Source organism: Oncorhynchus gorbuscha, unplaced genomic scaffold (assembly GCF_021184085.1).
Source record: "Oncorhynchus gorbuscha isolate QuinsamMale2020 ecotype Even-year unplaced genomic scaffold, OgorEven_v1.0 Un_scaffold_4815, whole genome shotgun sequence".
Taxonomy (NCBI): Eukaryota; Metazoa; Chordata; class Actinopteri; order Salmoniformes; family Salmonidae; genus Oncorhynchus; species Oncorhynchus gorbuscha.
In genome coordinates, this window is record NW_025748752.1 from 3,211 (window position 1) to 15,000 (window position 11,790).

Here is an 11,790-nt window from a genome sequence, read left to right on the forward strand (position 1 = left end):
AGCCTGGAAGGGATTAGAGAGCCAAGCCTATGGGTTCGTAGCTTCAACCCCGCAGCGCACACACACACACACACACACACACACACACACACACACACACACACACACACACACACACACACACACACACACACACACACACACACACACACACACACACACACACACACACACACACACACACACACACACACACACACACACCAATTGATTAATGGACTGCTAAATGTGCTTTAGCAGTCCAAAAATAAAAAATATTTTTTATCTTGCTTTGTTTATTCTTGTCCATATGATGTCTATCTCTGAGAAGCTGCCCAGGAAAGGGCTGAGACCATGTTAATGTATGTAGCTTTAGAAATAAGGTTCACTAAATCAATAACGTGCTGATATCAGATAACATTCATATATTAGCAATTTCTGAGACTCACTTAGATAATTCATTGGAGGATTTAAACTCAGCAAAAAAATAATCGTCCTCTCACTGTCAACTGCCTTTATTTTCAGCCAACTTAACATGTGTAAATATTTGTATGAACATAACAAGATTCAACAACTGAGACATAAACTGAACAAGTTCCACAGACATGTGACTAACAGAAATGGAATAATGTGTCCCTGAACAAAGGGGGGGTCAAAATGATAAGTAACAGTCAGTATCTGGTGTGGCCACCAGCTGCATTAAGTACTGCAGTGCATCTCCTCCTCATGGACTGCATCAGATTTGCCAGTTCTTGCTGTGAGATGTTACCCCACTCTTCCACCAAGCCACCTGCAAGTTCCCAGGCATTTCTGGGGGGAATGTTCCTAGCCCTCACACTCCGATCCAACCGGTCCCAGACGTACTGAATGGGATTGAGATCCGGGCACTTCGCTGGCCATGGCAGATCACTGACATTCCTGTCTTGCAGGAAATCACTCACAGAACGAGCAGTATGGCTGGTGGCATTGTCATGCTGGAGGGTCATGTCAGGATGAGCCTGCAGGAAGGGTACCACATGAGGGAGGAGGATGTCTTCCCTGTAACGCACAGCGTTGAGATTGTCTGCAATGACAACAAGCTCAGTCCGATGATGCTGTGACACACCGCCCCAGACCATGACGGACCCTCCACCTCCAAATCGATCCCACTCCAGAGTACAGGCCTCGGTGTAACGCTCATTCCTTCTGACGATAAACGCGAATCCGACCATCACCCCTGGTGAGACAAAACCGCGACTCGTCAGTGAAGAGCACTTTTTGCCAGTCTTGTCTGTTCCAGCACGGTGGGTTTGTGCCCATAGGCAAAGTTGTTGCCGGTGATGTCTGGTGAGCACCTGCCTTACAACAGGCCTACAAGCCCTCAGTTCAGCCTCTCTCAGCCTATTGAGGACAGTCTGAGCACTGATGGAGGGTTGTGCGTTCTGAGTGAAACTCGGGCAGTTGTTGTTGCCATCCTGTACCTGTCCCGCAGGTGTGATGTTCGGATGTACTGATCCTGTGTAGGTGTTGTTACACGTGGTCTGCCACTGTGAGGACGATCAGCTGTCCGTCCTGTCTCCCTGTAGCACTGTCTTGGGCGTCTCACAGTACGGACATTGCAATTCATTGCCGTGGCCACATCTGCATTCCTCACGCCTCCTTGCAGCATGCCTAAAGAATGTTCACGCAGATGAGCAGGGACCCTGAGCATCTTTCCTTTGGTGTTTTTCAGAGTCAGTAGAAAGGCCTCTTTAGTGTCCTAAGTTTTCATAACTGTGACCTTAATTGCCTACCGTCTGTAAGCTGTTAGGGTCTTAACAACCGTTCCACAGGTGCATGAACAGTCTGAGCACTGATGGAGGGTTGTGCGTTCTGAGTGAAACTCGGGCCGTTGTTGTTGCCATCCTGTACCTGTATCGCAGGTGTGATGTTCGGTGTCTTAACAACCGTTCCACAGGTGCATGTTCATTCATTGTTTATGGTTCATTGAACAAGCAGGGAAACACTTTACAATGAAGATCTGGGAAGTTATTTGGATTTTTACGATCTATGAAAGACAGCGCCCTGAAAAAGGGTCATTTCTGTTTTTGCTGAGTTTGGCAGTAGCAATACAAGGATGTAACATCTATAGAAGAGACAGGGATACTTATGGGGGAGGTGTTGCTATTATACAGCACCAGTCAAAAGCTTGGACACACCAACTCATTCAAAGGTTTTACTTTTTTTTTTTTTTACATTGTAGAATAATAGTGAAGATTTAAAAACTATGAAATAACACATATGATAAAAATAAAAAAAATAATATATATATATACAGGGGATTAGAAATGATGCAGACAATTACATACATGGAAGCTACAATCTATCTGATCTACCCCCTAAACAAAGGTTCCTACAGCTGGGCCTAAAACAGTGTATAAGAGACCATACAAACGTGTGTGGATGATGTTTAAAATACGTGTTGGTCTGATGTGCTGATTAACGAGCATCCAGACGCTGCACTTTGTGAAATTGCTTCTTTCCGATAATTGATAAGCACGTACCTGTTCAATTGACAGTTAGAACTCCATGGATTGATGAGGAATTGAAAAACTGTATGGTTGAAATGAGATAATATGTCTGTCTGCACATCTGACTGGCCGCAAATTGAGAAATGATGTGACTAAACTCAACTCAAAGAAGAAAGTGTATTACGAAGCCCAGATCAATGATCTAAAGAATGAAAGTTTTATGGGCAGAAAGACCAATTCAACTCCATCTTTCATGGAATCAGATGGCTTATTCATCCCAAAACCATTTGATGTTGCCAATTATTTATATGATTAGTTGGCAAACTAACTTAAGCAGAAAATGTCAACAACGAACAGTGAGCCATCATACTCAATCCTTTAAAAATAATAATAATAATGAAAGAAAAACATTTGTAAGTTTGAATTTTGTAAAGTTAGTGTGCGACAGCTGGAAAGATGATTGTTATCAATCAATAGTGACAAACCTCCTGATATTGACAACTTAGATGGAAGGATACTGAGGGCAGACAACCACATATCACAGGCATATAAAGTAAAATAAATTCTCAATAACGTAGCTATCAGTAGAGTTGGGGGGAGGTGGGGGGGGGTCAAGTGCAAGTGCTGGTTAAGTTTTTTTGAGGTGAGGAGGAGGATCATTTAAGATACTGTGTGAAGAGGTAGGGTTTCAGATGTTTTCAGAAGATGGGCAGAGACTCTGCTGTTCTAGCTTCAGGGGGAAGCTGGTTCCACCACTGGGTTGCCAGGACAGAGAAGAGCTTGGACTGGGCTGATAGAGACAGAGGGTACATGATAGACTGTAGCAGCTGTACAGGACAGAGAAGAGCTTGGTCTGGGCTGATAGAGACAGAGGGTACATGATAGACTGTAGCAGCTGTACAGGACAGAGAAGAGCTTGGTCTGGGCTGATAGAGACAAAGGGTACATGATAGACTGCAGCAGCTGTACAGGACAGAGAAGAGCTTGGTCTGGGCTGATAGAGACAGAGGGTACATGATAGACTGTAGCAGCTGTACAGGACATAGAAGAGCTTGGACTGGGCTGATAGAGACAGAGGGTACATGATAGACTGCAGCAGCTGTACAGGACAGTGAAGAGCTTGGACTGGACTGAGAGGGAGCTACCCTCCCGTAGGGGTGACAGGACATAGAAGAGCTTGGACTGGACTGAGAGGGAGCTGCCCTCCCGTAGGGGTGACAGGACATAGAAGAGCTTGGACTGGACTGAGAGGGAGCTGCCCTCCCGTAGGGGTGACAGGACATAGAAGAGCTTGGACTGGACTGAGAGGGAGCTGCCCTCCCGTAGGGGTGACAGGACATAGAAGAGCTTGGACTGGACTGAGAGGGAGCTGCCCTCCCGTAGGGGTGGGAGGACCAAGAGACCTGAGGTGGCAGAACGGAGTGTTCGGGTTGGAGTGTAGGGTTTGATCAGAGCCTGAAGGTAGGGAGGGGCAGTTCCTCTTACTGTTCCATAGATAAACACCAGGGTCTTGTAGTGGATGCGAGCTTCGACTGGAAGCCAGTAGAGTGTGTGCAGGAGTGGGGTGAGTTGAGAGAACTTGGGACGGTTGAAAGCCAGGAGGGCTGTAGCATTCTGGATAAGTTGCAGGGGTTTGATAGCACAAACAGGGAGCCCAGCCCACAGCGAGTTGCAGTAGTCTAGACGGGAAAGGACATGTGCCTGGATTAGGACCTGCGCCGCTTCCTGTGTGAGATAGAGTCGTACTCTACTGATGTTGTAGAGAATGAACCTGCAGGAACAGGTCACTGCTTTGATGTTTACATAGAACAACAAGGTGTTGTCCAGTCACGCCAAGGTTCTTTGCACTCTTGGGAGGGTGACACTGTGGAGTTGTCAACCGTGATGGAGATGTCTTTGAGCGGGCAGGTCGTCCACAGGAGGAAGAGCAGCAGAGGTTGAGCTTTAGGTGGTGGGCTCACATCCCAGTTGAGGAATCAGCCAGGTAACCAGAAATGTGTGTTGCCACCTGGGTGTCAGAAGCCGGGAAGGAGAAAAGTTGTCTGCATAGCAATGATAGGAGAGACCATGTGAGGATATGATGGAGCCGAGTGACTTGGTGTATAGAGAGAGGGTCTAGAACCGAGCCCTGGGGGACACCAGTAGTGAGAGTACGTGGTGCAAACACAGATCCTCTCCACGTCGCGTGGTAGGAGCGGCCTGCCAGACAGGATGCAGTGTGTACAGAGCCTGAGACAACCAGCCCTGAGAGGGTGGAGAGGAGGATCTGATAGAGCCTGAGACACCCAGCCCTGAGAGGGTGGAGAGGAGGATCTGATAGAGCCTGAGACACCCAGCCCTGAGAGGGTGGAGAGGAGGATCTGATAGAGCCTGAGACACCCAGCCCTGAGAGGGTGGAGAGGAGGATCTGATAGAGCCTGAGAGGGTGGAGAGGAGGATCTGATAGAGCCTGAGACACCCAGCCCTGAGAGGGTGGAGAGGAGGATCTGATAGAGCCTGAGACACCCAGCCCTGAGAGGGTGGAGAGGAGGATCTGATAGAGCCTGAGACACCCAGCCCTGAGAGGGTGGAGAGGAGGATCTGATAGAGCCTGAGACACCCAGCCCTGAGAGGGTGGAGAGGAGGATCTGATAGAGCCTGAGACACCCAGCCCTGAGAGGTGGGAGGAGGATCTGATAGAGCCTGAGACACCCAGCCCTGAGAGGGTGGAGAGGAGGAGGATCTGATAGAGCCTGAGACACCCAGCCCTGAGAGGGTGGAGAGGAGGATCTGATAGAGCCTGAGACACCCAGCCCTGAGAGGGTGGAGAGGAGGATCTGATAGAGCCTGAGACACCCAGCCCTGAGATCTGGAGGGTGGAGAGGAGGATCTGATAGAGCCTGAGACACCCAGCCCTGAGAGGGTGGAGAGGAGGATCTGATAGAGCCTGAGACACCCAGCCCTGAGAGGGTGGAGAGGAGGATCTGATAGAGCCTGAGACACCCAGCCCTGAGAGAGGGTGGAGAGGAGGATCTGATAGAGCCTGAGACACCCAGCCCCTGAGAGGGTGGAGAGGGGATCTGATAGAGCCTGAGACACCCAGCCCTGAGAGGGTGGAGAGGGGATCTGATAGAGCCTGAGACACCCAGCCCTGAGAGGGTGGAGAGGAGGATCTGATAGAGCCTGAGACACCCAGCCCTGATCTGAGTGAGACACCCAGCCCTGAGGTGGAGAGGAGGATCTGATGGTTCACAGTGTCGAAAGCAGAGAATAGATCTAGGAGGATGAGAACAGAAGAGAGAGAGTCAACTTTGGCAGAGCAGAGAGCCTCTGTGACACCGAGGAAAACAGTCTCTGTTGAGTGACCCGTCTTGAAGCCTGACTAGTTAGGGTCAAGAAGATAGTTCTGAGAGAGATAACGAGGACTTTGATCAAAGACAGAACGCTGAAGTGGTGTGGGGGCGGTGCTTTGGCAAAGTGGGTGGGGTTATATCCTTCCTGTTTGGCCCTGTCCGGGGTGTCCTCGGATGGGGCCACAGTGTCTCCTGTCCCCTCCTGTCTCAGCCTCCAGTATTTATGCTGCAGTAGTTTGTGTCGTGGGGCTAGGGTCAGTTTGTTATATCTGGAGTACTTCTCCTGTCCTTTTCGGTGTCCTGTGTGAATCTAAGTGTGCGTTCTCTAATTCTCTCCTTCTTTCTTTCTCTCTCTCGGAGGACCTGAGCCCTAGGACCATGCCCCAGGACTACCTGACATGATGACTCCTTGCTGTCCCCAGTCCACCTGGCCATGCTGCTGCTCCAGTTTCAACTAGGACCTGAGCCCTAGGACCGTGCCCCAGGACTACCTGACATGATGACTCCTTGCTGTCCCCGGTCCACCTGACTGTGCTGCTGCTCCAGTTTCAACTGTTCTGCCTTGTTATTATTCGACCATGCTGGTCATTTATGAACATTTGAACATCTTGGCCATGTTCTGTTATAATCTCCACCTGGCACAGCCAGAAGAGGACTGGCCACCCACATAGCCTGGTTCCTCTCTAGGTTTCTTCCTAGGTTTTGGCCTTTCTAGGGAGTTTTTCCTAGCCACCGTGCTTCTACACCTGCATTGCTTGCTGTTTGGGGTTTTAGGCTGGGTTTCTGTACAGCACTTTGAGATATCAGCTGATGTACGAAGGGCTATATAAATAAATTTGATTTGATTGATTTGATTTGATTTTGAAGTATTTTGGAAAGAAAAGAAAGAAGGGATACAGATCTATAGTTTTTGATGTCAGATGAGTCAAGTTTCTTGAGGAGGGAGCAACTCGGGCCATTTGAAGTCAGAGGAGACGTAGCCAGTTGTCAGGGATGAGTTGTCAGGGATGAGTTGTCAGGGATGAGTTGCTGAGGGATGAGCTGTCAGGGATGAGTTGTCAGGGATGAGTTGATGAGGGATGAGTTGTCAGGGATGAGTTGTCAGGGATGAGTTGTCAGGGATGAGTTGATGAGGGATGAGTTGTCAGGGATGAGTTGTCAGGGATGAGTTGATGAGGGATGAGTTGTCAGTCATCTTGATAGAGAGGGGAGAAAGTCTCCAGAGATGGTCTGGAGAATGGAGAAGAGGATGGGATCGAGTGGCCAGGTTGTTGGAGCGGCCAGACAACAGGAAGTCATCTGGATAGAGAGGGGAGATAGAGGTCAAGGCGTAGGGTAGTTCTGTGTGAGTGAGACCAGTGGACTCAATAGGCTGAGTTAATGAGGAGCAGATGTCGTCAACCTTTTTTTGCAGAGAGGGAGGAGGGAGGAGGGAGAGGGTGGAGGATTAAGGAGTGAGGTCAAGGTGGAAAAGAGATTCCTAGGGTCAGAGGCAGACACATGACATTCAGAGTGGTAGAAAGTGGCTTTAGCAGCAGATACAGAGGAAGAGAAGGTAGAGAGGAGGGAGGGAAAGGAGGATAGGTCCTCTGGAAGTTTAGTTTTCCTCCATTTTCTCTCAGCTTCCCGCAGCCCTGTTCTGTAAGCTCGCAATGAGTCACTTAGCCACGAAGCAGGAGGGAGGGCCGAGCCGGCCGGGAGGTAAGGGGACAGTGCGAGTCATAGGATGCAGAAAGGGAGGAGAGTAGGATTGAAGAGGCAGAATCAGGAGACAAGAGGAAGAAGCATTTAGCAGAAGGGAGAGATGATAGGACAGAAGAGGAGATAGTAGGGGAGAGAGAGAGAAGATTGCGGACGACGCATGGCCATCTGGGTAGGAGCTGAGGGGCTTGGGTTGGAGGAAAGGGGAGACAGAAAAGGAAACAAAGTAGTGATCAGAGACCTGGGGGGAGGGGTTGCAGTGAGATTAGTAGTCCTAATAAAATACCAATACATCCTCTCCACTCCCCCCTCCTCTCCCTCTTCCGCCTCCTCTCTTCCCCCTCCTCTCCCTCTCCATCCTCCTCTCCTCTTCCTCCTCTTCTCCCCCTCTCCTCTCCTCTCACCCCTCCTCTCCCCCTCTCTCACCCCATCTCTCACCCCATCTCTCCTCCTCTCCCTCTCTCTCACCACATCACTCCTCCTCTCCCCTCACTCACCCCATCACTCCTCCTCTCCCCTCTCTCTCACCCCATCTCTCCCCCTCCCCCTCTCTCACCCCATCACTCCTCCTCTCCCCTCTCTCATCCCATCTCTACTCCTCTCCCTCTCTCTCACCCCATCACTCCTCCTCTCCCCTCTCTCACCCCATAATTCCTCCTCTCCCCTCTCTCACCCCATAATTCCTCCTCTCCCCTCTCTCACCCCATCTCTTCTCCTCTTGTGTCCTCTGAATAGGGGTCAGAGGTCAGGGGTAAAGGTAAACATGGAGGTGAGAGTTATACTCAACTCTGAGATTAGTAGTGGCCAGGAGAAGGGGAGGGAGGCACCTGTTGTACATGTGGCTTTAAAGTGAAGAAGAAAGAGGACCTTGACCTCTGGTCTGGTGCACTATATAGGAAATATGGTACCGTTTGGGACACAGCCATGGAGAGAGTAATAGTGTGATGGAGTCTGCCAGCAGCACCAATGAACTGTATAGCCTCAGTAGAACTAGCTGGAAGCTACATTACTATATTATTGGAATATAGTGAACCCTGCCAGCAGCACCAATGAACTGTATAGCCCCTGTAGAACTAGCTGGAAGCTACATTACTATATTATTGGAATATAGTGAACCCTGCCAGCAGCACCAATGAACTGTATAGCCTCTGTAGAACTAGCTGGAAGCTACATTACTATATTATTGGAATATAGTGAACCCTGCCAGCACCACCAATGAACTGTATAGCCTCTGTAGAACTAGCTGGAAGCTACATTACTATATTATTGGAATATAGTGAACCCTGCCAGCAGCACCAATGAACTGTATAGCCTCTGTAGAACTAGCTGGAAGCTACATTACTATATTATTGGAATATAGTGAACCCTGCCAGCACCACCAATGAACTGTATAGCCTCTGTAGAACTAGCTGGAAGCTACATTACTATATTATTGGAATATAGTGAACCCTGCCAGCACCACCAATGAACTGTATAGCCTCAGTAGAACTAGCTGGAAGCTACATTACTATATTATTGGAATATAGTGAACCCTGCCAGCACCACCAATGAACTGTATAGCCTCAGTAGAACTAGCTGGAAGCTACATTACTATATTATTGGAATATAGTGAACCCTGCCAGCAGCACCAATGAACTGTATAGCCTCAGTAGAACTAGCTGGAAGCTACATTACTATATTATTGGAATATAGTGAACCCCACCAGCAGCACCAATGAACTGTATAGCCTCAGTAGAACTAGCTGAAGCTACATTACTATATTATTGGAATATAGTGAACCCCGCCAGCACCACCAATGAACTGTATAGCCTCAGTAGAACTAGCTGGAAGCTACATTACTATATTATTGGAATAGTGAACCCTGCCAGCAGCACCAATGAACTGTATAGCCTCAGTAGAACTAGCTGGAAGCTACATTACTATATTATTGGAATTTAGTGAAAACCGCCAGCACACTTCATTACCCACAATTCAAAACGCATTAACTGTGAAATGAAATGATCCACTCAACTAGAAATGGCTTCCCTCCTCCCCGGATACGGTGTTGTAACATGGACAGGGTGACAGAGAGGACAAGTACCCTTGGATGGTGACTGATGGAAACATGCGTGTTACTAATGATTAACATGTCGACTGTTGCTAGATGGAAGGTCCTTTTACGCTGCACTGGGCACAAAGCCACAGCAGATCAACAGTAGTCCACTATATATAGGGTTCTGGTCAACAGGAATAGGGTTCTGGTCAACAGTAGTTCTGGTCACTATGTAGGGAATAGGGCTCTGGCTCTGGTTAACAGTAGTCCACTATATAGGGAATAGGGTTCTAGGGGTTAACAGTAGTCCACTATGTAGGTAGTCCACTATATAGGGAATAGGCTCTGGTTAACAGTAGTCCACTATATAGGGAATAGGGGGCAGTAGTCCACTATATAGGGAATAGGGTTCTGGTTAACAGTAGTCCACTATGTAGAATATATACTATACCTTGTGATTTTGAAGATGCGTAGAAGGCGTACGCAGCGGAGCACAGAGATGCCTAGTGACTGTGTTATGTGGTACTATACTTGTGATTTTATGTAGAAGGGTACTAGTGACCTATACCTTGTGATTTTGAAGATGCGTAGAAGGCGTACGCAGCTGAGCACAGAGATGCCTAGCGGGGACATGATCTTGGTCTCCACCAGAATGGTCTCCAGGATGCCTCCACACACCACGAAGCTGTCAAAGCGGTTGAACAGAGACACGAAGTAGGCCTGTAGACCCAGGCTGTACATCTTTAACAGCATCTCCCCTGTAAACAATGCCAGCAGGACCTTGTTGGCTATGTCTGAGGGAGAGAGAGAGAGAGAGAGAGAGAGAGAGAGAGAGAGAGAGAGAGGGAGAGAGGAGAGAGAAAGGGGAGAGAGGATGGATAGAGGGAGAGAGAGAGAGAGAAAGCAAGGGGGGAGAGAGAGAGAGAGAGAGAGAGAGAGAGAGAGAGGGAGAGAGGGTATATAACTTCAAGTAACTGTCCAGTATTTACAGATTTATATGAAATATGACCTAGAATTGAGTGAAATAAGGTCATTAAGTTGGTTATGAAGCAGCTTTTCTTACCAGGACGACGCTGGGCCAAACCCTCCCCTAACCCGGGATGACGCTGGGCCAAACTCCTCCCCTAACCCGGTCGACGCTGGGCCAAACCCCTCCCCAACCCGGACGACGCTAGCCAAACCCTCCCCTAACCCGGACGACGCTGGGCCAAACCCTCCCCTAACCCGACGACGTGGGCCAAACCCTCCCCTAACCCGGGACGACGCTGGGCCAAACCCTCCCTAACCCGGACGACGCTGGGCCAAACCCTAACCCAGACAATGCCGGGCCAAACCCTCCCCTAACCCGCACGACGCTGGGCCAAACCCTCCCCTATCCCAGACAATGCTGGGCCAAACCCTCCCCTAACCCAGACAATGCTGGGCCACACCCTCCCCTAACCCGGACGACGCTGGGCCAAACCCTCCCCTAACCCAGACAATGCTGGGCCAAACCCTCCCTAACCGGGACAACGCTGGGCCAAACCCTCCCCTCTCCCGAACGACGCTGGGCCAAACCCTCCCCTAACCCAGACAATGCTGGGCCAATGGGACTCCCGGCCATGGCCGGTTATGGCACAGCCCGGGAATTAACCCGGGCCTGTAGTAACGCCTCTAGCAATGCGATACAGTGCTTTAGACCGCTGCGCCACTCAGGAGGCCCAGAATATTAACTTTTAAAAGTGAGATTTTCACTGTAAAATTACTTTAGGATTAGTGAGGTGTAAAAACCAACAGCTTATTGGATAAAGGAGAGAGGTGAATAGAAGGAGGGAATAAAGGAGAAAGACTAAACAACAGAGATGATTTAATAAAGATATTTTGGCTACTCTGAGGAGAGAAGAAGAGAAAGACTAAACAACAGAGATGATTTAATAAAGATATTTTGGCTACTCTGAGGAGAGGAAGAGAAAGAATAAACAAGTAGATGATTTAATAAAAAGATATTTTGCCACTTGAGTGAGACAGGAGGAGAAAGACTAAACAACAGAGATGATTTAATAAAGATATTTTGGCTACTCTGGAGGAGACAGGAGGAGAAAGACTAAACAACAGAGATGATTTAATAAAGATATTTTGGCTACTCTGAGGAGAGAGGGAAGAGAAAGACTAAACAACAGAGATGAGATTTAATAAAGATATTTTGTTGCCTGAGGAGAGAGGAAGAGAAAGACTAAACAACAGAGATGATTTAATAAAGATATTTTGGCTAGCCTGA

The 11,790-nt window shown here is 48.7% G+C and overlaps 1 protein-coding gene across 1 annotated transcript in view; it reads right to left on the reverse strand.

The window, feature by feature from the left end:
* Positions 1 to 10,101: 10,101 nt before the first annotated feature.
* The window catches only part of LOC124028761 (voltage-dependent L-type calcium channel subunit alpha-1C-like), a gene marked incomplete at its 3' end in the record, with an annotated part of 12,442 nt that continues 10,753 nt past the window's right edge, over positions 10,102 to 11,790 (reverse strand). The window contains exon 4 of the mRNA XM_046340733.1: positions 10,102 to 10,327. Coding sequence (XP_046196689.1) covers positions 10,102 to 10,327 — 226 coding nt within the window. The remainder of the gene's footprint in view (positions 10,328 to 11,790) is intronic.